This window comes from Triturus cristatus, chromosome 5_1 (assembly GCF_964204655.1).
Source record: "Triturus cristatus chromosome 5_1, aTriCri1.1, whole genome shotgun sequence".
Taxonomy (NCBI): Eukaryota; Metazoa; Chordata; class Amphibia; order Caudata; family Salamandridae; genus Triturus; species Triturus cristatus.
The window spans coordinates 954,425,414-954,452,431 of NC_140587.1; the positions used below are offsets into that span (position 1 = coordinate 954,425,414).

The 27,018-nt window shown below is 44.8% G+C and overlaps 2 protein-coding genes across 3 annotated transcripts in view; one reads left to right on the forward strand and one right to left on the reverse strand.

Annotated features, from left to right (window-relative positions):
• Positions 1–13,773, forward strand: part of MPPE1 (metallophosphoesterase 1) — a 570,187-nt gene extending 556,414 nt beyond the window's left edge. Inside the window, exons 9-10 of the mRNA XM_085606071.1 lie at positions 10,273–10,413; positions 13,001–13,773. Of these exons, the coding sequence (XP_085462197.1) occupies positions 10,273–10,413; positions 13,001–13,183 (324 nt within the window). The 3' untranslated portion in view covers positions 13,184–13,773. The remainder of the gene's footprint in view (positions 1–10,272; positions 10,414–13,000) is intronic.
• An 884-nt stretch (positions 13,774–14,657) lies between these two features.
• Positions 14,658–27,018, reverse strand: part of GNAL (G protein subunit alpha L) — a 796,854-nt gene continuing 784,493 nt past the window's right edge. Inside the window, exon 12 of one of the 2 annotated variants that reach the window (XM_085606070.1) lies at positions 14,658–16,589. In XM_085606070.1, coding sequence (XP_085462196.1) covers positions 16,443–16,589 — 147 coding nt within the window. In that variant the 3' untranslated portion in view covers positions 14,658–16,442. The remainder of the gene's footprint in view (positions 16,590–27,018) is intronic. The other variant, XM_085606069.1, reaches the window with a different exon arrangement.

Sequence of the window (27,018 nt, forward strand, 5' to 3'; positions counted from 1 at the left end):
GTGCCCCAAGACACTGATGGTAAGGAAGGAGATGGGCTCCTTCCTCTTTCTATATTGAAGTACCACACCTCTCATGAAATGGAGCTTGACTCACCACATGGGCCACCTACTAAAGAAAGTGCCTTGTTTTTCAGAGGTGGTCTGGAGAGCACTAGGGAGCTAGATCTGCAATTGCCCTCCATTGAGACAAAAACATTCTGAGAGAAATTCTCCAACAGGGCTAAAGCCATCTGAGCCCTTACCACCATTTAATGACACCCTCACTGATTATTTTAACGGCTTATGTTCCAAGTCTTTTTCTTGCCCACCAGTCAGCTGGCCAGTAGCCTGGAGACATAGATCTGCACCCTGTGATCTGGACTTGCCCGCCGAGCACCCTACAGCTGACCGCCTCAGTGTGCAGGCTTCCAATAGCAGGAGTCCTAATTCCTTTGCGCACAATCCTCCATCTAGGGAATTCAAAAGGATTTACGCATTTGGAAAAAGAATGTTTTCTTCTACAAGCTCTGCATATATATATATTCACTGAAAAAACCATAGGTTTCACACATGTTATAGTTAGCTGGACATTTTACTGATAAAAAACCAATGAAATTCCCCCGTTATAGTTACTGTAGGCAACTATAACTCACGCGACCGTAATCCTCTGCTGATGCTAATACTGTATTTAGACACTTATTTGCCCATGTCTTCTTCCATTAAATTTTAGCTATACATATATTACAAATATTTTTTTTTCATAAAGACACATATGTCATCAGCAGAGGATTACGGTCGCGTGAGTTATAGTTGCCTACAGTAACTATAACGGGGGAATTTCATTGGTTTTTTATCAGTAAAATGTCCAGCTAACTATAACATGTGTGAAACCTATGGTTTTTTCAGTGAATTAGCAAGGTTTTTTAAATGCTATTTCCTAACTATAACGTGTGTGAAACCTATGGTTTTTTCAGTGAATTTGTACGGTTTTTTAAATGCTAAGTTACTTTACGCCATTTGTGGCGTGCGCGCCCACTTAACGCAGTTCGTTCCGTGCACGGTTTTTATCAACTTTAATAAGCCCTGTACATTTGGTGGCCTTCGGCCACCAAAAGCACAGGGGGTGAGGTCAATGTGGATAGTGTTTTTTTTATTTCGATTTTATAATTTCATGTTGCCAAAATTACGTTTTTTTTCTCTATTAATAAGCCCTGCACATTTGGTGGCCTGCGGCCACCAAAAGCACAGGGGGTGGGGTAAGTGTGGATAGTGTTTTTTTTATTTTTATTTTTTTACCGTAAGCGTACGGTAAGCGTACGGTAAGCGTACGGTAAGCGTACCCCGCGAAAATGCCGAAAAAAAAATAAAACCGTTTTTGCTCTTGGGGGATGTTTGGGGACTCCCTCAACATGACTATGTGGGAGGGAGTTGTCAAAACAGCCCCGTAACATGTTTTTGGCCATCATGTTTGATAAACAACACTCAGTGCGAGAGACAAAATGGCGGACGCCGCTTCCTGGTTTCGGCCGATTCGAATGTTTACTAAGATCTAAGAGCCAATCAGAATCGCGCTCGCGCACGCCACCGTACGCTTACGGTAAGCGTACGGTAAGCGTACGGTAAGCGTACCGTAAGCGGGCTCAGATATATATATTGATTTAAAGGCTATTTTCTCAGAATCTACTGAACAGATTTACACCAAACCTACAAAAGGCACTTCCTTGACCTAGGGACTACCTCTCTGCCAAATTTCTAGTAATTCTGTTCAGCCGTTCGGGCTGTAGCTCGTTCTAAAGGTCCTATGGAAAAATGCATGGGAAAAACGCGTTTTGGGACCCCCCTTTTATCTCAGCCCCCGCTTGACGAATCCCCCCGAGACTTTCAGGGTAGGAGCGGAGCGTAGCGCCCCACCTATTTTGAGAAATTCGTGAGGATTCGTCGACCGGCGCCAAAGTTATTCAAAATAGAATGTTGAGGTTTTCCTATGGAAAAGGGGTCCTAACTATAACTACCTACTGGCGACCGCCAGTAGGTAATATATATGTATATGTATATATATATATATATATATTACCTACTGGCGGTCGCCAGTAGGTAGTTATAGTTAGGACCACGTTTCCATAGGAAATCCGCAACATTCTATTTTGAATAACTTTGGCGCCGGTCGACGAATCCTCGCGAATGTTTCAAAATAGGTGGGGCGCTACGCTCCGCTCCTTCCCTGAAAGTCTCGGGGGGATTCGTCAAGCGGGGGCTGAGATAAAAGGGGGGTCCCAAAACGCGTTTTTCCCATGCATTTTTCCATAGGACCTTTAGACAGGGCTACAGCCCGAACGGCTGAACAGAATTACTAGAAATTTGGCAGAGAGGTAGTCCTCAGGTCAAGGAAGTGCCTTTTGTAGGTTTGGTGTAAATCTGTTCAGTAGATTCTGAGAAAATAGCCTTTAAATCAATATATATATCTGAGCCAGCTTACGGTGCGCTTACGGTACGCTTACCGTACGCGTACGGTGGCGTGCACGAGCGCGATTCTGATTGGCTCTTAGATCTTAGTAAACATTCGAATCGGCCGAAACCAGGAAGCGGCGGCCGGCATTTTCTCTCTCGCACTGAGAGTGATGTTTAAAATATAAAGCACAAAAACATGTAAAGGGGCTGTTTAGACAGCTCCCACACACATAGCAATGTTGAGGGAGTCCCCCAAGATCCCCCAAGGCCAAAAACGGAATTTTTATTTTTCCGCTAATTTCGCCGATTACGCTTACCGTACGCGTACGGTAAAAACCTATAAAAAAAAAATAATTATCCACACTCTCCCCACCCCGTGTGCAATTGGTGCCCGAAGGGCAACATTTGTGCATGGCTTATTAAAGATGAGTTAAACTAAAATATTAAAAAAAATAATAATAAAAAAAAAATTATCCACACTCTCTCCACCCCGTGTGCAAATGGTGCCCGAAGGGCACCATTTGTGCATGGCTTATAACATATACGAAAAATTAAAATATTACCTTTCAAATCGAAGTGCATCATATGTCCTCCATGTGCGCACGGTGCGCGAAGCGCATCGTGCGTACATGGCCCATCTAGCGTAACGTGAGCACGCGGTGCGCTACGCGCACCACGTGCTCACTGTGCGCGCACGGTGCGCGAAGCGCACCGTGCGCGCACGGAACGAACTGCGTTAAGTGGGCGCGCACGCCACGAATGGCGTAAAGTAACTTAGCATTTAAAAAAACGTACAAATTCACTGAAAAAACCATAGGTTTCACACACGTTATAGTTAGGAATTAGCATTTAAAAAACCTTGCAAATTCACTGAAAAAACCATAGGTTTCACACATGTTATAGTTAGCGGAAATTTTACTGATAAAAAACCAATGAAATTCCCCCGTTATAGTTAGTGCAGGCAACTATAACTCACGCGACCGCAATCTTCTGCTGATGACATATGTGTCTTTATGAAAAAAAAATATTTGTAATATATGTATAGCTAAAAATGTATGGAAGAAGACATGGGCAAATAAGTGTCTAAATACAGTATTAGCATCAGCAGAGGATTGCGGTCGCGTGAGTTATAGTTGCCTGCACTAACTATAACGGGGGAATTTCATTGGTTTGTTATCAGTAAAATTTCCGCTAACTATAACATGTGTGAAACCTATGGTTTTTTCAGTGATGTATATATATATTGTTGGACTTGGCCCTTCTGGCAGGTTCACCCCTGGACTTTTTGGATTTTTATTGGTGACTTGGTATGGTGATTGTTTGGTCTCTGCGCACTTTCCCTGTGTCCCAGGGTAAAGTGCGTGCGTGCTCTGAGTGCATGTGGTGAGATAGGCCTGCCCTCCCATAGGAATGCATGGGGGATGTATGTGTCCCTAGTAGTTCCTGATGTGTGGGGTGTGCAGGCCCAAGTTTGGTATGTGCGGACTCGTGGGAGTGAATGCTGCGCGATGATGTGTGCGGCGTGCATGTACCTAGTGTGGAAGTGCCACTTCTAGAAGTGGGCACTTCGGTGTGCAGTGTGTCTGTCGCGTGATTGGCTGGTCGTGTCATGTGACGGGCTAGGGATTCCCCAGTGTCAGGATGAGTCACCCAGTGGTGAATGGGGAGATCAGCAGCTAGATGGGTGGGAGGAGTCCACCTGGGTCCTGAATAGGACAGGGTTTTCCAAACACAATGCTGGCCCCGCCCCCTGTGGTGCGACTGACGACCCTAGCCCTGCCAGTGAATAGAGTGAGGGGCTGAGCACATCAAGGGTGCTCCCCAACCAGCTGCGACTGGTTTTCCCCCTCACCCTGAACCCAGAACAAAGGGTTTGCCTGTATAAAAATGGGGCTGTGTCCCCACAGAAACTGTTCTCTGCCAGGATCTTACCTGAGGGGGGCTGCTGCTGCCGCTGGACCAGAGGACCGCCACTTGGACTACCTCCCTGCCTGGAGGCCCAGTGAGCTGGCTCTGGGTCCAGCCTTGCCCCCCACCCCTGCCCTGCTGCATGCAGGGAAGAACTTTGCTGGACTTTGTGGTGCTTTTCATCCTACAGCGCTGGAAGCGCTTTATTTGTGTCCCCAAAGCGCCTGGAAGCGCTTCTACTTGCCTCAGCGCTAGGAGCGCTTTATTTGGTGCCCCCAGCGCTTCTGGAGCGCTTTCACTGGCTTCATAGCGCGAGGAGCGCTTTATTCTTGAAAGCCGGTGCCCACCCGGCATTAACCCCGCGTTTTGCCGGCCCACGGGTGCCTACCCCGCTTTGTTGAAGGATACGTATCCCTGGCGGGTGCCCACCCCGCCAGGGACCTGGCCGCAGTCTGTTGCTGAATTCTCGGGTGCCCACCCCATGTTTCCCACAGCCGCCGGGAACCCTGGGCCGCCGCGCTGCCCGCGGCAACCCGGAAGGGAATCCCGGCAGCCTTAGGAGGCGGGGCCTGACCCTGAAGACCAATCCAGGCGGGAGCCCACCCCGCGCTGGACGGCACCCGGAAAGAGCGAGAGAGCCCCGAGGAGCGGGAGCTTTCTGGCGCCGCCTCGCCCTGCGGAGGAAGAGTCCAGAGTGACGGGAGCTCCAGAGGCTCCCTACGCGAAGCACCGACGGTCCGAGGGAAGAACGGAGTCCCCCCTGCGAACGGCCCGGTGAGTAGGGGACGCTCTGAACGAACGGGGGGGGCACTTTGTTTAAAGAGCCCACGAGGTCGCTCCAGCGAAGGAGCAGTGTCTGTGTAGAGCGCGAGGTCGCTCCAACGTCGGGGGCATTTCTCTTCAGAGCCGTGAAGGCTCCAACGTCGGGGGCATTTTGATAGAGTCTGTGAGACTCCAACAAGGGGCACATTGTTTCTTGAGCCTAGAAGGCTCCAAGGGGACATATTGGTTGCTCAGAGCGCCCCGAGCGCTCCAACGAAGGGGAGCATTATTATTTAGAGCCTGCGAGGCTCGAGGGGACATTTTGGGTGGACAGAGCCCAGAGAGGGCTCCAGAGGCACGCTGGTGCCGGAGTTTGTTCCACAGCTGCCCAGCACTTAGTGGGCAGCTGCCACGTTTAGGTTGTGGCCCTCTGAGTTTTGGACTGCGCCTCCTGCGCAGTCTTGCCCCTGACTTTGTTGGACGCCGGGCGTCCTAGCCCCGTCAAGGCCAGTTGGCCTAGGGACTGCCACAGGTAGTGGCTTATGTGAGTTCTTGCGCAATTGTGTTTCCCTGCACCTCTGAATGTGTTTTTGCGTCATGTGCTCTGCTTTACACCTCTGAATGTTATGCATCATGTGTTTATGTGCTTAGACCCCTACAGGTATTGTGATACTTAGGTGGTTGTTTTCTCCCTAGTACAGGTGGTGCTAGTGAGGTCCTGATTCCCTGCGCAATACTGTCCTAAGGTGGTTAGGGTTGCGTAGGTGGTACTTACCTGATACCAGTAGTGACTGGTTGTGTACTAGGTGTAATTTTGTGCAACAGTAGTTTTATTTCCTATGTTCCAAGTGCTATGTTCTAAGAGTGCTAATTCCGGACAGCGGTCCATGTGGCCCTGTCCCCTGTACATATAATCCCTTGTAAATTCTGCCCGTGCCTGTTGGCACATTGTAGAGTGTGTGTTTTTATCTAATGTGTTGTGTATAATACAAAGGCTATTTTTATAGAATACCTTGTGTGGAGTTTCCTTTGTGGTGGGCCTTGGGTGTTGTTGCTGGGTGCGCGCGCAAACGCTTTACACATCGCCTCAGGGATAAGCCTGTCTGCTCGTGCCAAGCTACCAAGGGGGTGAGCAGGGGTTATCTTTGGCGTGTAACTTCCTTGCCCTGACTAGAGTGGTGGTCTCTGTCTGGCTTTGGCGCAAGCCCTAGCCAACCAGAAATCGCCATTTCTAACATATATATATATGTATATATATATATATATATATTCACAAATTCTTCCCTCACGGGAAAGAGGTTGAGCCGCACTCGAAACTTTTGATTTGCATGTTTATTCCATGGTAAAACAGCATGAGGCGCAGTCCTGACGCATTTCGTTCCTGCCTGGAACTTTTTCAAAGGTAAGGCAGCACCATAACACGCCGATTTTCTCCACAGGCTGATGTCCTCTTTTCAAATGCACATCCTCTGGTTGACAGCTTTTCTAGTTGCATTGTGGAGTCTGTGGTCCAATTGGCAGTGTAGAATTTCTTCCCTCTGGTGGGCGGTATATATGGTTACTTTATTGGTCAGGGACACGCATGCTCTATGGGACATGGCTAGCGAGATCTTGCCAATGGTCCAAGAGGACCTCAGAGTTTCTCTGACTTCCATGAAACATGATAGGCATGATGCAGTGAAGTATGTAATCTGAGTAGGGCTGGGTATGACGGATTGCCTTTGCCAGCAGTATTGGCACCATTGTACTTATAAGGCATACATGGATGAGATCAGCCGGATGTTCTGACAATGTGTAAGTATCTCTAATGGATATGCCTTTGATGGGTCCATACTCTTCAGGGAAAAAAGAAAACTCAGTGCTCGAAAGATTTAAAGATACTCAATCCACTGCATGATCTTTATGATTATTCAAATAAGTGAAACAATTTTCACATTGTGTAAAATAATTCTGAGGCTATTACAGGATGGCAGCCTAAAGACAACGCCAGCCTTCCCAAACAGTAGTAGAGTAGATGGCCTAGTCCTTTTGAGGCCACAGAACTGCCACTACACAGGTCAACAGACACACCAGTCCCCCAATAAATCCTTCCCTGCTGCTGCGACGACCAAGCTGCTTTTGTTTATCCTCAGTATCTCATGCCAGGTGAGTTGGAGGCACGATTCAACATTTCCACCCAGCTGGAGGCCATTACATCGAACAAAGGAGTCTGACAGATCATTCAAATGGGCTACACCCCAACCTCAGTTTCCTCCTTACCCCATTTTCCTCCGACACCAGAATTCATTTTGAAGTAGCACTTGACAATCCTAATGCAGGTGGTATATGTTTGACTTTACTAGGGTGTCACTGAACAGGTACTTGACTCCGAGAAAGGTGAAGGATGCTGTTCTCCATACTACCTCATCCTGAAAAAGGAAGGGGGCCTCATTCATACCTTGGACATTCGCCCATTAAATGGCCTCCTGTGGAATGACAGATTCAAAGTGGTTACGCAGGCTCAGAATGTATCTGCTTTGAACTCATGAGAATGGATGTTTCAAAGAACGTCTGTTTCCATATACCCATCCTGCAGTCTCGCAGGCATTACCTGTGGTTCATGATGGCCCAAGAACACTTTAGTTTGCCCTGCTTTCCATCAGCCTTACACAGGCCCCTCCCGTGTTCCCGCAAGTGATGGCAGTGGTTTCTGCTTATCTTCTGAGGGCCAGGAGTAAATGTATTCCCATACCTCAATGACCAGCTGCTGAAGGCAGGCTTGCCTCAGTCAGCTGTGGGCCACTCTCCAGGCCATGGCAAACCTCTTGAAATCGTTGGGGGTTCTCCATCAACAAGTCTAAGTTATACCTGAACCTCTAGCAGAAGATTACATTTATTAGGGGAGTGCTCTACACAGTGATGTTCAAGGCTTTCCCCCACTGTAGCAACTTAGGGATATTCAAAATATGATGTTGATGATACAGGATCAATTATTCTTAATAAGGATGGCTATAAGGCTTCTTTGTCTCCTAGCCTTGTGCATTCCTCTTCTGCTGTATGGTGGGCCATGCAGGTTTCAGTGGGGTCAACATCAGGGCTGATTCTCAGACTCCGTACTGATCTAGCAGGATATTGCTCGGGACCTACAGTGGTGGATGATGCATGCCAGCTTGGCCTGTGGCAGACCACTCCCCCAGCCCCACTTGGAGCTCCTGGTGGTGACAGATGCCTCACAGCGAGGTTGGGGGGCACTTCAGAGAAGTGGAGATCAAAGGCCTGTGGACTCAGGCCAAAAGCTTACTCCATATCAACCTGTTGGAGCTCTTGGCAATCCTCTTGGCCCTAAAAGCCCTCCTGCCATCTATCGAAGGAATGCTGGTACAGGTTTTCGCATCACTAATGCCATGTGGTACTGCAACAAGCAGGAAAGAGTGGGATCTTGGACCCTCTGCGAGGAGGAGAGTCTACACCTCTCGTAGTGGGGAAGACTCTTGGCTAGATTCATTTGCCGCTGACCAGAACAGACTGTGTCAATGGTTTTGTGCACTTAAGTTTCCTCCAAAGCACCCCCTAGTGTCTCTTAGCTGGGATGGAACAAGAAACTCCTTAACAGATTCCCACTACTACCTCATCTGTCTCAGGTACTGAGGATCAGGAAGGACTTGTAACAAGTCATCTTGATTGCCCCAGGCTTGGCAGAGTGAGGTGCCCTCTGCATTTGCCCTCGGATACACATACCACTTAGGGAGTCCTGCATCAGAATCTCCAAAAATTACCCCTGAACAGCAGTAGTTAAATGAACATGGTTTGCCGGCTGAGGTGGTGGATATCATCATAGATGCCAGACACCTTTCTATGATGTCTATCTAGGCTGAGAGTTGGGGAAAAATATGTTACCTGGTAGACTTTCTGTACTACTGATGCCTTAAAGGCCAAACTTTGATATCTTTTTATTTGTCCTTTTGTAGGCCCAGCAGGGCCTTGCAAGTTGGTACGGTGAAAGATTACCGATCTGAACGCTCAGCCTTTTAGTGCTCACTGGACCAAATATCGTTATTTAAATCACCATTTGTGATGTGTTTCTTCAAAGGCCTGACACAGATATTTTCGCTCAATTATTCATTATACTAAATGGGACCTCAGCCTGGTTTTTACATTCTAGATGTGAATGCCGTTCAAGCAGTGACAAAGTTGCTCCTTAAGGCTATTGGCCCTCAAAACAGTGTTCCTGATTGCCATTGTGTCAATGCACCGTGTTAATGAATTGTAGGTTCAACCATCCTACACCTACCTTCTTTCCGGAGAAGATGGTGCTATGAATTTGATCGGCTTTACTTTAAAAACTTATGACACTCTTTTATGTTGGTCAATCTATCTCTTTGCCAGCATTCTTTGCTCTACTTGACTCGACAAAACAGAAGAGGCTTCATTGCCTTGATCCATAAAGGCCTTTAAGTCCTTATGTAGACCGCACAAACAGAAACTTGGTAAACAAACAGCTCTTTCATGGGTTTTCCGCTGCAAAGAAAGGCAAGTGGTGCAGGTCAAAAGCCAATAATCTTTTCATTTTGATCAGAAATTAGTTGTAGGACAATTCAAAAGATGGCACAAGTTGAAAAACATACAGCGTGCGCTGGTCGACTAGTGTTCCCCAACTTGATGGAAGAGGTGCGGCGCAGCGGCCAGGGCAACTGACTCGGTATCCAGGGGCTCAAGGTTCGATCCCCGGTGCCAGCGGCAGATTAGCCCAGCACCATGTGACTCTGGGCAATAGCTCGCTTAATCTTACCGACGGCCCCAGCTCCTTGACACCTTTGGGTAATTGTTTGCGCTTTACAAATACTGAACATTTACATTTACATTTGATCTGCTAGCCTGACTCAAAATGTGCTACTATGGCTTCCCAAATCCTTGATGATCTTGTGAATGTTAAGAGATATTAGTGCTAAAGTTGACTATTCGTATTGGCTAAGATCCCTATCAATTGAAGCAGAGTTACTAGTGTCTAACCAATGCTTTCTACTAATACTATTGAGTTACATTTTTGAAAATACACGAGAAAGCGCTGTCTCTAATGTTGTGTGTGTGTGTGCTTTTCCCATGGTATAGTGGTTAGGTATTGAGTTACATTTTTGAAATACACGAGAAAGCACTGTCTCTAATGTTGTGTGTGTGTGTGCTTTTCCCATGATATAGTTGATTTGGTGGTTTCAGCCGAGGTTAATTCTGAGTGGTCATACACATAGCGCCTGTGAAGTGCTGCATAACGGGACAATTCCGGAGATCAGTGTCCCATCCTTCAGCTGGAGGAACAGAAACAACCCTAGCTTCATTATGGTAAATGTATACATTTTTATTATCATATTCATTAGATACTTATTTTATTAAAAATATCTTAAGTCCACGTAGGTAATAATACACTACATGATATTTTACACTACCTTTAAAAAAAGACATTTTAATTATCATTAAATCTTCAATGACAGAAGTAAACTCAGTATTAGTTTCTACTTTCTGTAAGATTGTTTTCTTCCTATATTCCAAGCATCTTTATTAACCACTTCAGACATCATTGGTCGTTGCAGCTTGTCCTATGTTTCATGGTGCAATACACTTCCTTCTTGAAGTCAGTCTCATTAAAAAGCCAACATGCTACACAAGATGTTTCAGCAGTCCGTTCCAAAGCAAGATCTGTTGCACAATACAGTATATTGTAAATGCTTTAATCAGCATGGCAAATGCCTTTGTGTCTCTTTCGAATTTGAGTCTGGAGCACCCTAAATTATTAGACATTTCTTCCTACTATAAAGTATTGGTCTATAAGCGGAGTAAAAAAAACTTTGATGTATGTACCATCCTGGTTCATTGACACCTATTTACTGTAAAAAAACAATGCCCCCCACAATTGTGGAGTGTCTTTGATACTAATTCTCAGCAAGCAGTCACAGTTTTGAACAAAGGCTTCAAGCACTTAATTTTAGTGCTGCCATGGCACGATGTTCTTAACAGGATTTTTTTAATTGATTTCCCAAATTACATTAATTTCTTTCTGAATTAAATCGGATACTACTTGTTTGCCCCTGTGAAAATGGTAGTGTAGTTTTCAAATGAATAACTGTAGTTTGACTATCCAGCAAAAACTAAATCTAACACTTTTTAAAATATCAAAGCCACCATATATAGACACACAGAAATTAGCAAATGTATTTCATCTGCATTGTTGATAGTTTAATGCTAAAGAGGCATCTTTGAGGATCAGCCAAAAAAGTGTTGCTACAGAAATCACCTGTCTTTGCCGCTGAAAGAATCCAAATGGAGAGTTTGTGACTTTGTAGTTACTAATCTCTTGCTAGTGGAAGAATAGGTTTATGGAGCTGTTGTCAGTGGTAGAAAAGGCAAGTACCGTGCCATTCTACATTCCGTATTTTCAACTAGTTATATTAAATGCTACAATAAATCAATGGGGGAGTTGTGAGCTAGTACAAAAACATAAAATCTGCCAAATGCAGAGTTTTGGTTTACTGTTGAGTAATACACCATCACCACACAGCAGACCTACGTTTTGATATTTTTTGGAAAAAACAGTTCCCTCACTGGAACAGTTGTAACACTTCAGGGTGATGAACAACAATTTAAAATCTTTTAATTGCATGTGGAAAAGGTTTTGCTTTATGCAGCACTGCTGTGATCTCTTTTCTTGCAATAGTGTGTTATCGGATGCTTTAATTACAGTGACTTAAAGGCGGTACTCTTACTTCAAAAGGTCTTGAAAGTGTTCCACTTCACCCCTACATAAGGTTTCAGATTACTTGGGTATCACCATTGACAAGCTGGTGTTCCTTCGACACCATTGTTAGTGTGTACGATTTCTAAGTCATGATCTACTGCTGTCCCCCCCATTTACTGGTTGCAACAAGGACAGCTAGCCTCGGTCTTGTTTAGAGTATCTCCTGATCTACTCAAGAACTGCTTGCTATCACAATAATGCAATGTAAGGTTGCAGAGAGACCCATTTTCTCCAGTACATTGTGAGTTTCTCAGCCTACCTGTACGGACATCTCAACTTATCCTTTCAAAGATAGGTAAGTTAATCAAATTAGGAACTGAGAGAATTAGGGGATCAACTCTGCTTTAGTCAAACAAAAGATAGAAAAAATAACTACCTAGCTTACTTTACCTTTCATCTGGAATCCCCCATCAAAAACTCGGCCAAGGGTTTAATTGTTAGTTTCTTAAGACCCAAGCCAGGGGAAATGTTGCTTTAAAAAACATGGCAGCGACAAGTTACAAAACCAAAGGATTTTCAGATGGAACTTCTGTAGTATGGCAGCATTCAGAAACCGGAATTTCAGTTGCTGCCTCCTTTCAGAATAATATGGGATACACAGACTTCAACCTCTAGATTGCCATGTCATACAACAGCCCCGTCTAAAAACCATGGAAGTATATGCTCACAAGTGAGAAGACTTTTTTCCACTGCAATACCTCGAGATAAACAGTAGTTTTGATAGGGAGTCAGCACACCCAATAACAACACTGTCTCGCGATTCCCCATAGAACCTTGCAGTAAGACAAGCAACCGCTTGCTTTGGAACATTTTCCATATATTGCTACTCCAAAACAAATTATTAAGAATGTATGCTTTGTACCTAGCCCCTCTTTCTGCTCTAACTAGTGTCAATCAGTGCCGTGACATGGTAGAAAGGCTGATTAAGGCAAGATGCAAGCAGTCCTTTATGTATGCTCAGCAATAGATTAGGTCACAACAGGCTCACTGAGTGGAATGTCCAATGTTGTTCACAAAATGCTAATGTGGCCACATGTTTAGTTCTATTTTTTAGAAGTGAGTATTCCTGGTGAGCTGGGTGTATTAAAATTGTGGTAAGATTTGAAACATATTGACGGTTTTCTATTTGCTTTCCAGGGCAGCGTTACGCCAACAAACTCTTCCCTTTCGAAGTGCTTTCTTCCATTGGAGAATTCAGTAATCTATACGTATTATACAGGAGGCATTCCACTGGTTTTCTTATTATTGGCTTATTTTCAAATTCTCAATCTTCCCTTTCGCTTTGCCAAAAGATTTGCAAGAAAAATCAAGCTGACATGAAGCTTTTGAAAGATCATAATTTTGGATATTGCATATCCAAAGTCTTATTACTGAAGAACACGCTTGTGGGTGTATTCTTTATTTTTGTTCAAAAATATGAATGAATGCTGACGTGTATAATCTAAGCAGGATTATTGGTGTGAACCAGGAGAATGTTGTTTTTTCAATTTTTTTTAATGCTGCACAAATGTAACAAGACATGTACAATGAAGTCATCTTTCATCTCTTTCCAGAATGTTTAAAGAAATATATATTTATTAAAGGCCGTGCCTGAACAATCTGTGAAATTTACTTGCCATTTCTAAAGAGAACTTCAAAGTAATTTATATAATTGCCACTAGATGTACTACACTGCCTTCCAAACAAACTCAGAGACAGTTATTTTGTAGGTACTTGCCTGTGTTTTACTGTGTAATAAGATTCCTTGCCACTACCAGCTTTGTTTCTGAATCAGTTACTATGATGGTGATAATATTATGCACTAGGTGGCCAAATGTTTGCTTGTAATTATATCAGGAGGAAAACGCTTGGTATAAGATTTGATTGTCCTTGGTTGATTTCTTATATTAAAAGAAAATTATTATGAACAAGTCTTAATCCTAGTCAGAATTTGTTTTCAAAGAATAAAAAGTGTTTATCTGAGAACTGTAAAGTTTGGCCAGCCAAAACAAACAGACGCTGGTAAAACAGAGGTTTAACTTGTTTTAGTGTGCTTTTTAAAACACATTTCCGTTGCTTGTTTAAAACAGTTATTTAAACAAGATCAGATTTATAAATAAAATTATCTGCACAAAAATCACCTGACATTTAATTTCATTATGATAACTTTTGATTTAAATACGATGCCCTTTTTAAATAGGCAGTCGTTTGCAACGGTTTGCAATTTATGTGAAGGAGACTGACTGTACATCACGATATTGAAGTTAAGTATTTTTCCTAATATAAAACTGATCATCTAATTCCCCTAAGGCAAAATCCCAATTTTCCTGTCTAGGAAGTGGCAGACACTTGAAAAGTGAACAATATATAAAAATTTGCAAAAAATACAAAAGTCCTGCATAAAAGTTTATGAGGAAAGAAAACAAAACCAGCATAAAAACTGCTGAAAGAATCCTGGGCCTTCTGTTCTTACTGATCTTTCTCTATGAACAGCAAATTTATAAGCAAAAACTAAGAGTTTAATTACAGTGACTCTAGCTTCTGGCAAAAATTGACCAAGAAGGTAAACTGAGCTAAAGCATGCACCATCTACAAAACTCTGATTGTTTTTATGGGTATCAAAAAAACCCTAGAAATTGTATTTCTCTCCTCCACTTAATTGTAAAGGGATGATGGAGACATGCCAAGTTTTTTGACAAAAACAAATATGTGAATTAATGTAGGCTAACACTTCTCCGAATTTTTGTTATTGCAACTGTAATTTTAGACATTTGTACAGAAGTATATATTCACAGAGACATAAAACACCTATGTATAAAATATAAAGCAGTGTAATAGTTACTAAAAAGGACATGCCTTATTGCTACAGCAATTCTTGCTTTTTTATATATTGTACTGTACCACAACTTGTTTTGAGAACGTCATTTGCATAAATTATTCAAGTCTGAGAAATATTCACACATTTTGATTCTATTGTATTTAAAATAAAACAAGTTTCTAAAGTGTCTCTTTATTAAAAGAGAAATAAAAATATCATCTTGTAATTCTCTTAGGCCAGTCACAAGGGTCTGTCACACTTTTATGTTTGCTGTTTTTCTTGCAAAAGGAAAGCAACTAAGTAAACGCCTCTTAAGACCCTGGGTCCAGTGGTGTTGCACGTTCACATTCTGCTTGTGCAAAAGTGAAAAATGGTCCATGAATGACCAAGGAATTACTAAACATTAGTTCTACATAAATGAAAATTCATTCTTGTTTTCCATTGAAACAACACCAGGTTGCAAATTTGGACACTTGAATGGATTTCAGGAATTTTAAAGCTGAGACTCTCCCCCACTCCTCCAAACCTACACCCCCACCCCCCTCAAAAAAGGAAAGGAAAAGGCATGTTGCTGCAACATCTGATCACTGTAGGACCTTACTTGTAAAGGTAAGTGGTTAATTTGCATAATTTAAACTTTTTTTTTTACTAAATAGCATTTCCTTTTTTATATAAACCAGAAAAAAAACTAAATTCTACAGATAAAGTTCCCACCTTCAGTCACTGCTGCAGGTGAGGTTGACATCAAGCTGTACAGCGCAATCAAAAACATACTTACATCTTAGCTCATTTTACAGGTACAGCCATAATCAAGGCACAAAGATCTTCTACAAGTATTCTTTTTTCAATAAAGTTGTACAAAATAATATTACATTTTACAGTCTGTACAATATAATAAACCAGCAGTAAAACAAACAAAAAAAGAAAAAGATATATATATAAATATATCTTTTAGAGGGACTAATGTCCAAGAATGATCTGTGCTAAAAACAGATAATTTGTGGACAGAACAAAATAAGTGAGGGTGGTTGTTTACAGCCTCGATGCAATAGGCGGAATGCAGCTGCAGTTCTAATGCCTGAGGTCGGCAGAGACATTTTAGCCACAAAACCCCAGAAAGAAATTGCTTATCTTCTTCACCATGCCTCTCGTCATATTATTTAGTCTACTTCCTGTTCTAAGAACAGCTTTTTAAAAGGAGGAGGTCACTAACAGTTGACCTGCAACTCAATAATGCTAAAAACTGTGACTAAGTAATAAATATTGTGGTGCTGCTACATTGTGTGTTTACTTCCTCAACAGTATTTTTTTAATAACCTGATACAAAGTGCATTATTCTTTTTCCCCTATCAAGTACTCTTCAGTGTCATGTTGAAAAAAAAAAAACCCACACAGGGATAGGTCTGAATATAGTGCCGCACAAAGGACATACATGTATTTGCACGGACAACCTGCTGGAAAAAACAAGCAGGCTACGTTCTTTCAAAAGCTATGGGAATAGAGGTAGCCCAAGGCTCAGTGGAATGAAAAAGTGGCATATCAAAGTAAAGCACAAAAAAGTCCCGACCAAAACAATAACCAAAAAAAAAAAGGGGGGGGGGGGGGGATTGGGGAATCTTGCTGCAAACTGGATGTGGAATAAATCACCAGGGTGAAAAAAAAAAGGGAAGGCTGACACGTACTTCGGTGGGATTCGTCCACCCTGTGTGGGGCAGGACAGAAAGAAAAATACAGAAAAGAGGAGCAAAGAATTAAAAACCACAGGCTCCACGGTGATTCCAATCACAAGAGTTCATACTGGCGAAGGTGCATTCTCTGAATGATGTCTCGACAATCGTTGAAGACTCTGCGGATGTTTTCTGTGTCCACTGCACACGTAAAGTGCGGGTAGCAATAATGTCTGCCGTCTCCACTCGCCGTACTTATCCTCTGCAATAGAGAGTGAGAAAACCCCATTTATGATCATGTTTTCACAGGTCGACTAGCTCTTTACCAATAAAACAATAATATTTGATCTTTATTTTCCTGTTGACTTATAAATAATTTCTGCAAGGGCAAGGTGTTGAAATGCTATACCACTCCAATGCAAAACATAGTAGGCAAGTGCGTCTAGTCGCCCATCTATGCAGCAGATTCTTCATGACACACTACAAACCTGTGACATATGCAGGTGATGAGTTTGCTATCAAAATGTATTAGGATGTGTAGAGCCATAGAGTGGTCGGGAGAAGTGAAAAATGAGGAAATGGGGCAGAGTCAGCAAGTGGGAGAGAAAAAAAAGCAAAGCATGGGAACGTTGGTTGAAGTCTTTTGGGAATCAAACAGCAGAATTAAGGGAAGCTGTTGAGGTTGGAGTAGGGAAGTAAATTAAGCCAACTGAGGATGCTGGAATGGGTTTCTGAAAAGATGAGTATAGTACTTTACTGAACAGGGGAGCAGGAGGAGGAAAGGAATTAGACAATGCTGCCAGGAGAAGTAAATTGAACAAAGGAGTAAGAGGGGAAAATACCATGTGCAGGCTATTCCCCGCACATATGAGACAACACTGCAGCAAAAGACTTCCATTCAACTTTTTAAATATATTAAATGCTCTTGAAGTGGAATGACATCCAACGCTGTCAAGACTTGCATGGTACAGTAGAAGAGTCAAGCATGCAAGCCCAGATGACCAAGATGTGCTCCTACCGGGCAGAAACAGGGATCACAGGCAGTATGAGGGCAATCAACCAACGTTTGGAGGATATGCCAAAATCCTCATCTACCACACTCCTGATTGCTGCACTTGAGTGACACTGATTTGAGAAATACATATTCCAAATCAGAATTCATACTTCTTGAAAATAAAAATCTCTCCCATGTTCACTAGGAGGTTCCAAAGCAGGTTCTTTTTAACTATACGGAGAATGGGGACCTAAACCTCAGCCAGACCTTAAAATAAATAAAAACACATTTCAATTCCCCATTTAACAACATAAAATTATTTATAGAAAAACAGCACAAAACCCGTACCATTGCTATGCCCACTTTCCCTTTTGGTGTGTGCAAATAAAAAAAAAATTGACTGGCGCCATTGCAGGGGTTCTCTGTGTAGGAAAGAAAGCATGGCCAAGAGGCTGTTTGGGCTTTTCTTTTTAACTTAAAAATAGCTCAGACACTGGGTTATTTTTGTTTTTAAGAGGAGCTTAAGCTATGCCCACCCAACCCCCTCCAAAACGGCTAATTAACCTTTCCCTCCTTATGTGGCTGTTTTAGCCGTTTTGGAGGGGGTTGGGTGGGCGTAGCTTAAGCTCCAGAACCACATAAGGAGGGAAAGGTTAATAAACTCCAAATGAGTCTATTTCATTCTTATATGATTCTACATGTATTCAAGGGCTTGCTCAAACTTGTATTTATGATAAGAAAAGTAATCTTCGTGGAGACTGCCTTTTTCACATCCAAAGGGAGTTAATAAAGGGCAATGTTGGGCTTATACGACAAGTTGTAAGGGTCAGTTTGGCCACATTTTACGTGGCTCTTGGATCATGGACCCAAGGGGCAGTACTCGCAAAATGAAAGTGGTGTAATCAATGTGCCTGTCCTGTGGGATCTCCCCGACTGAAACAGTACCTGAAAACCCAGATTTCTACCTTCAATGGCGGATGGAAAACGTGAGACGTGAATCTCATAACATGGAAAGCGTAAAGAGACTACCTAGCATGCAACAAAGTAATCAGAGTCTTGTTTTCATTCTTGAGGTATTACTACTTTATTACTACCATAGATGACAAAAAAGATAGAGAACCTTTCAACTGCTTCCACCTTCAATAACAGTACAGTATACAGCCTGCTCAGATCTATCTGAGCAGGCTGAGAAAATTACCTTTTAAAAGATATTTTTATTGGTTTCTTCATCTCTGTGACCTGCATAATGCAACCAATCTAATTGTATCGACAAGGCATGTTCTACATATATCGGGCATCAAAAATAATATTGTTACTTACCCAGAAGACATCTGTATGTGGCATGTAGGGCTGTAGATTCACATGCTGTGCATACTCCTGCCATCTAGTGTTATGTCCGGATGTGTGTTTTTCTTTAAAGAAGTCTTTTGAGTCACAAGGTTCGGTGGCTTCTCCTCTTGCTGGAAATGTGCATGCGCATCAAGTCCATTATTAGATTGTTTTCCCCGTACAGTGGTTGAGTATAGACTGTAAAGCGAAGTGATGTACGTAGAAAAGTCCATGCAAAAGTGAAAAGGTAATACAGAATAAGTAAAAAATTGCAATGTCCACAGGTGTCAGGGAAGGAGGGTTGGCGCATTTGAATCTACAGCACTACATGCCACAAACATGTTACATTTCCGTTCGAGGCATTTGTGGCTGTAGATACACATGCTGTTCATAGACTGTAAAGCAGTCCTTCAAAGCGGTGGCTAACCTCTGGGTGTTGCAGTAGTTTGAAAAAGTGTACTAAGTACTCCCTGGCCAACGTTGGCCTGTTGGTGGACTAGTAAATCCATAGAATAGTGTTTTGTAAAGGTGTGAGTTGTGGACCATGTAGCTGCTTTGCAGATGTCATCTAATGGAACATTCCCCAATAAGGCCATGGTGGCTACTTTTTTGCAAGTTGAGTGGGCTCTAGGAGTGACAGGTAAGGTTCTCATAGCTTTTATGTAGCAGGTTTGGATGCAGCCTTTCTGAAAGGTTTTTTCCTATGTATATAATACATATGGGCTCGTTTGACATCCAGAGTGTGAAGAGCCCTTTCTGCTACTGAGTCTGGTTGAGGGAAGAACACAGGGAGTTCTATAGTTTGGATCAAGTGGAACTGTGGAACCACTTTAGGTAGAAATCTAGGGTTAGTACGAAGGACAACCCTAAACCTGTGTACTTGGAGGACGGGATCTTCTAGAGTTAGTGCCTGGAGTTCACTGACATGCTGTAGAGAAGTGATGGCAATTAAAAAAGCCACCTTCCAGGAGAGGAACTGAAGAGGACAAGAGTGGAGAGGCTCAAAAGGGGGACCCATAAGTCTTGTGAGTACAATATTGAGGTTCCATGATGGAGCTGGTGGTGTTTGAGTAAGGATTACTCTTTCGAGGCCTTCCATGAAAGCTTTGATAACTGGAATTTTGAAAGGGATAGGTGTGCCCTATTCTGTAGGTAAGCGCCCACAGCTGCTTGATGGAGCCGAATGGAAGTGAATGCTAGCCCGCAGGTTTGTAGATGTAATAGAAAATGTCCTGTACCGTAACTGTGAGTGGATTAAAAGCTTTTGAGCGATAGCAACGAGCAAATAGTTTCCGCTCTGCCGCATAACATGCATGTGTAGTGGGTCTACACACTTCTCTCAGAATGACCATGCATTCTAGGAGGAGGCTTGAGGTAGCCAAATTTTAACATTTCAGGAGCCAGATCATTGAGTGGCTTGGGGTCTGGGTGCAGTATTTCTCCATGGTTCTGCATAATAAGGTTCGGCCTGTCCGGAAGCCTTTCGTGTGGGACCACTGAGAATTCCAGTAGTGTTGTGAACCACGATTGCCAGGCCTGGGTAGGGGCTACTAGAATGAGGGTGAAGGACGTTTGCCGCAGCCTCTAGACCACAAATAAAAGCCGTGGAAGACGCATGAAAAGTGTAGGTAAATATCCCTGTCCAGTTCATCCAGAGTGCCTTGCCTTTGGATTGTGGCTGAAGGAGCCTGGATGCATAGTCTGGACATTTTGCATTTTCTGCGGTTGCCAACAGCCTATCTGTAGAAAGGCCCATTGCTGGAAGTACTGGCGAAGGACTTGCGGGTGGAGTTCCCACTAGTGGACTTGTTGCCGCATCCTGCTGAGTAGGTTGGCAAAGTCGTGGTCCACCCCCAACAGGCACTCCTTTAATTGATGGATTTTGTGTCAGATTTCCCAACGGCAGATTGCTGCGCTAATAGTGAGAGGGGTGGAGAACATGTCACCGTTTCTGGAGATAAAACGTGGCTGTGGTGTTGTCCGTCCGGACAAGAACAACTTTGCTCAAGAGATGGGGAAGGAATCCTTCAGTAGAAGGGGAATGGCCCTAGTGTTTCGGCTCCCAGTGGCCTTGGACAGTTAGATTCTTTAAATGTTCTCTCCATCTGGAGAAGGTAGAATCCGTTGTGATGGCCTACTGCGGAACTGGGTCAAGAAAAGGCTATCCCTGATTCAGGTTTTTGGTGTTCCACCATTGCAGGGAGTGATAAGTGCGGTGGCTGACCAACAATAGATTTTCCCATTGACCATCCACTGGGGACCATTGCTGCACTAAGCATTCCTGCACCGGACACATATGTAGTCTTGCATGAGGTACTACTGCAATACAGGATGTGTAGGAGAGTAGGGTCTGCTATCCTATGGTCACCCCAAATTTTTGCTTTTTGCTTCACTGGTTTTTGACATATTGAGGCTGTGGGCCTGCCAATCAGACCCCCAGCCTGCTGTTCTCTCTACTAAATTAAAACTATGCACCCTAGGTGCATAACCAATTGGAAGTGGATCACCCTGTCAGCCCCTGTACCAGTGTACACTAGGTACCCAGGGCATTGGTGTACCCAAGGCCTGCCAGGGGCTGAAGCATGTATTATGCCACCCCAGGCTTGGCCTAACAATTTGACACAACTGGCTGATCACTCAGCTGGGGTAAGTTGGTGTAATCACCACTTACTTAGGTGTAGTATACCTATACCTAACCTTAAATGGGACACATGGTAACCTATAAGTCACTCCTATGGCAGGCCTTAACAATCCTGAAGGCAGAGTGCTTGGTTCCATGTGAGATGGTGCTCTGGCATGAGCTGAGCCTGTCTGCAGTGGTCGGAACAACTTCCTTCTACTGTTTCCAGATATCGTCATACCATATACTCTTAAGTGCATTATGAACCTCGCGGTTAAATGCTATCTTTGGTTTGGCTTTATCAAAACATGTCGAGTAAGGTGTCATACGAATTGGAATACTAACCCCTCGCCAATTCTGGCGACGGGGTTAGCATTCCACCCTTCTAGAGGGACACGACATGTACAGTACCTGAAACCCGGGTAAAATCAGACATAGCCTCAGCTCCACAAAATGGATGCTGCCACCACAGACACAAGTCTGCCCTCCTGCTGCTGGGAGTCCTTCCAGCTTGGGAGGTGTGGACAAAGGGTTTCCTGCCAGGGGAGGTGCGTGCACCACCCCAGACAGGATTTTGTGTATTGGTCAGGTAGGGCTTGAAAGAAAGCAGACATGCCTGTGGCTCACAAGGAGCCTCGGTGCATATGCCAGTTCAAACCGGTCCTGGGGCACACCAGTCCCGGGCCTGGGGCGAGCTGGACAAAGGATTGGGGGTGTAACCACCCCCCTTCCTGGTCCCACCCATAGGGAGGGACCTAGCAGGTAGTCCGGCCCCTAGAATCCGCTTAAAGGTAGGAGCTGTGTCCTAAGACTTCAGACATCCTGGAATCAACTTAAAACTAAGAAGAAGACGGGAACTTCGACGCTCTGCTGCACAGAGGACTGAAGCCAATCTCCCCTGTGGTCAGGGAGTGACCACCTTGCTAACGCAAGCACCATCCAGCGAATCAACGTCTGCTTTGCCGCCGCCTCCCGCCGGAGCCCGAGCCCAGAGACTGACAAGACCTGGACCTCCAGACCTCTCACCGCCCGATCCACAGTCCCTGAAAAGAGGAGACCCGTGGAGGCACCGAGACACGTGGAGCCAGCCATCTTGAAACGACCACGACAAGCTGACAAGCGCAACAACCGAGGCTCCCTCCAAGTTGTGCTTTGGGATCTGAGAAGCCCAACACCCGAGTAACATCTGCACCAAAGGTGAGCCCTCCAGCATCTCCACGATCTGCGTGGGGCCCTTCTGCATTTTGCCACTCGACGCGCCTAACCGGTTGCTGGCCCGCTGGCTAGTAGCCATCTTGGCGACGAACTCTACGAAATACACCGCTGGTCTGGTTGCTCCAGACTGGCCCTTGCTCCCCTCCAAAGGAGCAGTCCTTCTGACCTTGCTGGTCAGAACCATCAGCTTATTTCATCTCCTACAACAATTGCTTTTGCCAAGGCTTGTTTGCTTCGATCAAGTCGCCGACACCGCCGACAGCGAGAGCCTGCGTGGGACAGCTCGTGAACCGACTCCTGGACGTCGTAGACCTCCAGGGACCACGTGGCTGCAGAGACAAGCTACACCTTTCTTCCTGTTTGCACCCGACATTGCCTGGTACCCACCTGGTGCCACGCTGGTCACTGGCTAGTGACTGTGAACACTGTCCCCTCTGCTTACAGGTCTTCAACATCTCCGATCCACTCTTGGATCCACTGCATCTCTCCCGGACCGACCGCCTGCAGCATCTTTGTCTTCAAGCTCCACGGAACAGATAGAAGAAACCCGACGCACTTCGAGGCCTATGCACCCGCTTCCTGTGGGTGAGGTAAAGCTGGCACACCTGTGCCCAAGTGTAGTATTACATCTCTAGTGCCGGAGTTCCAAATCTTGAGGTCCTAGTCCATCCGGAAGATCCTCTTTGCAGTAACTTTGTACTTTTTACGCACCCATTGAAACCTATGGGAGCACGCGTGTGACTATTTGCTCTGCACACGCCACCCGTGGACCTCCTGGTCACTAACTGAAGTTAGCTCCTTGTAGGCCCAGCGATTATAGAGGCCCTAGGCCTTTTCCCTTTTCTGTTCGTGGTACTTATACCACTATTTTAGTATATGGTTTGAGCGGCCACCAGGGCCTATCCATATAAAGTGCAACTTCTGTGTATTCTACTGTAATCTTGTTTGACGATTTGTGCTCCTGTGCTCATAAAGAGACTAGGGGTTACTTTGAGAAATAAATACATATATATTTTGAATATATATCTGTGTGGTGTCCTTTCATTGGTATAAAAGGGGGTTACATTTGGTAAAACAGCTGGCTTAACACGCTTCACGAGTTTAGCCTCAAAGACTGCTTAGCCTACGCTACCACTAGGGCAGCTAGTCCGAAAAGGTTGACTTACAACCACACCATAAGGGTTGCTTGGCATGGTACAAGGTGATCACTTTAACTAGTGAGCATCATATACCAGGCCAACTTCTCACATTGGTGAGCAGCGGTTGGATTTGAGCTTGCTGTGTTTTACCATTGTAATCTCTTGGTTACCAATTGAAAGATCACATAGGTACCTGTAGGTACATATAAAACAAGATTAGATATACATAAGTTCTACTGAACTTAGTTGTTGTAGAGCAAAGGGAGTAGCACACCCTGACTACAACTACTAGATAGGTTTAGTAGGTAAACCCAAGTGTAGGTAGATTGCAACGCATCCACCCACACTTAAGAGCAATGGCCGGGGCAGAGGGGTCCACTGTACCCATCTCTGTTGAGAGTGACCCCCAGAGGGCACCATCCAGCTTTGCTACCCTTAACCAGAATGAGCTCAGGCATTTGGCAACTCTTAGAGGCCTTAAACAGCCCAAGAACCCTACCTCTGCTGAGCTCAGAGAACTCTTACAAAATGATGAGAATCAGAGAGAACTCAGGAAAGCTTCCCAGTTAGCCCCCTTAGGGTCAGGAACAGGAGGCCCCCCTTCTGAAGATGCTACAGAGGTACCCAGTTCCAATAGCCATCCCTTAGATGAGAATCATACTACAGGGGAGGAAAGTGGTGAGGATACAGAAAGTAGTGATGATGAAGGGAGAACTAGCCCAGTGCCAAGTGTTATACTTGGCCCAGCTAAACTAAGGCTATTGGGGGTTGACAGTGGGTTTACCCCATTGGATCTCCCCAGTGGACTTAACACAGGGCTTGGGAGGCAAAGGAATCGCTCAGGTGACTCCAATGCTTCTCATGGCTCTAGAGGCTCTCAAGGTCACTCCAGGAAAAGGATGACCACCCCTCAGAGGAGGGAACATGAGGCCAGAATGCAGGAAGCCCAGCTGAGGATCAGGAAGCAGGAGCTAGAAGTAGCCCTGATGGAAGAAAAACTGAACAAGGCTAGGCAACCTAGAGAGAGTGGGTCTATACCCACTGGTGGCAGCATTGTCCCTAAGGACAAAGATAGGGTCTTTGATAATAGGAACCTGTCTAAGGTTGTGCCCCCCTACAAAAGTGGGGATGACATCCACAAATGGATAACTGCTCTTGAGAGAGCCTGCAAAGTACAGCAGGTTCCTGAAGACCAGTGGGCAGCAATCCTCTGGCTCTCCTTTGAAGGAAGAGGCAGAGACAGACTCCTCACTGTTAGAGAAGAGGATGTCAGAAATTACAGAGTCCTGAAGAGTGTTCTGGTAGATGGGTTAGGCTTAACCACTGAACAGTACAGGTTAATGTTCAGAGACACCCAAAAGACACAGACTCAGGACTGGTCTGAATATGTTGAATGTGCCACTAAGGCTTTGGAGGGTTGGTTGCTGGGAAGTAAGGTATCTGATTTTACAGGATTGTATAATTTGATGATGAGAGAACAGATTTTAAATAACTGTCAAAACCAGCAACTGCATCAACACTTGGTTGACTCTGATCTGACCTCTCCCCAAGAATTGGGAAAGAAGGCAGACAAATGGGTCAGAACCAGGGTTAAGCAAAAGAACCAGAACCAGGGCCAAGGGGGTGATCAGAAGAAAACAGACCAGAAGGGTGGAGATCAGAAATCTAAAGACCAGAAGTCCTCAACAGGGCCCCAAACTACTGCTAAGGAGGGTGGGTCCCAACAACAGTCCAAAAAGAAGAAAGAAGGTCAAAAGAAACCCTGGTGCAATCATTGCAAAAATACAACTCACTGGACTAGTGATTGCAAAAAGGGTGGAGCCCCCAACACTGTTGCCCCTAAGGCACCTGCTCCCAGTACTACTGTTAGCAGTGTTGGTCCCCAGACAAAGGGTGTAGTGGGAATCACTATGGGAACTGAAGGAGATTCTGACTTAGACAGAACCCTGACACAGGCAGTCTTGATCTGTGATGGGGACATTGATTTGTCCCTGACTGTGAGCCCCAGTAACCTGGGCAAGTACAGACAGACTCCTTTAATTAATGACAAAGTGGCTCAAGCCTACAGGGACACATGTGCCAGTGTCACTATGGTGACACCAGGCTTTGTGGACCCTGGACAGTACATACCAGGTGAGAACTACCTGGTGACCAATGCCAGCAATGCCACTACTTCACATAGTGTGGCAGTTGTTAACTTCTCATGGGGAGGGGTAACTGGCCTCAAAAGGGTTGTGGTTAGTGCAGACCTCCCAGTAGAATGTTTGTTGGGCAATGACCTAGAGAGTTCTCTATGGTCAGAAGTGGAGTACAGGACTCATGCAGAGATGTTAGGTATATCATCACATGTCCTTGCTGTGACCAGGTCACAGGCCAAAAAGTGCCTCACTGAACCTCAGGTCTTGGATCCTGGAACAATGGACCAAGCACCTACCAAGAAGAAGAACAGGAGGGTCAAGGCTGTGCCTCCCCCCCCTGCCTCAGAGTGATGATCAGCCTTCCCAGGAAGCTGATCTAGAGGACCCTGAAGGAACTGTCCCTGAAGAGCTTGAACCTGATCAGGTTGAGTTTCTGGGGACAGGGGGACCTTCAAGGGCTGACTTGAGGCAGGCTCAGTTATCCTGTCCCTCTCTTGAACCCCTCAGACAGCTGGCTGCTGCTGAGGCTGCTGGGAATGCTCAAGGTACCCATAAAGTGTATTGGGATGAAGGGCTCCTTTATTCAGAGGCTAGAGACCCCAAGCCTGGTGCTACCAGGAGGTTGGTTATACCTCTGCAATTTAGGGGCTTCCTTCTTACCTTGGCCCATGATATTCCTTTAGCAGGACACTTAGGCCAGAACAAGACTTGGGACAGGCTTGTCCCTCACTTTCACTGGCCTCATATGAATGAAGATACAAAGGAGTTTTGTCGCTCCTGTGTGACCTGCCAAGCCAGTGGCAAATCAGGTGGCACAACAAAGGCCCCCCTAATACCACTACCTGTGGTGGGGGTCCCCTTTGAAAGAGTGGGAATAGATATAGTGGGTCCCATGGATCCTCCCACTGCATCTGGGCACAGATTTATACTGGTGGTAGTGGATCATGCCACCAGGTATCCAGAGGCAATTCCCCTTAGGGCCACTACAGCTCCTGTTGTGGCCAGGGCCCTGCTGGGAGTATTCTCCAGAGTGGGGTTTCCTAAGGAGGTAGTATCTGACAGAGGTACCAACTTTATGTCAGGATACTTGACAGCTATGTGGAAGGAATGTGGTGTCAACTACAAGTTCACCACCCCTTATCACCCACAATGCAATGGGCTTGTTGAGAGATTCAACAAGACCCTAAAGGGTATGATCAAAGGATTACCTGAAAAGCTCAGGCGAAGATGGGACATCCTTCTACCCTGCCTTCTGT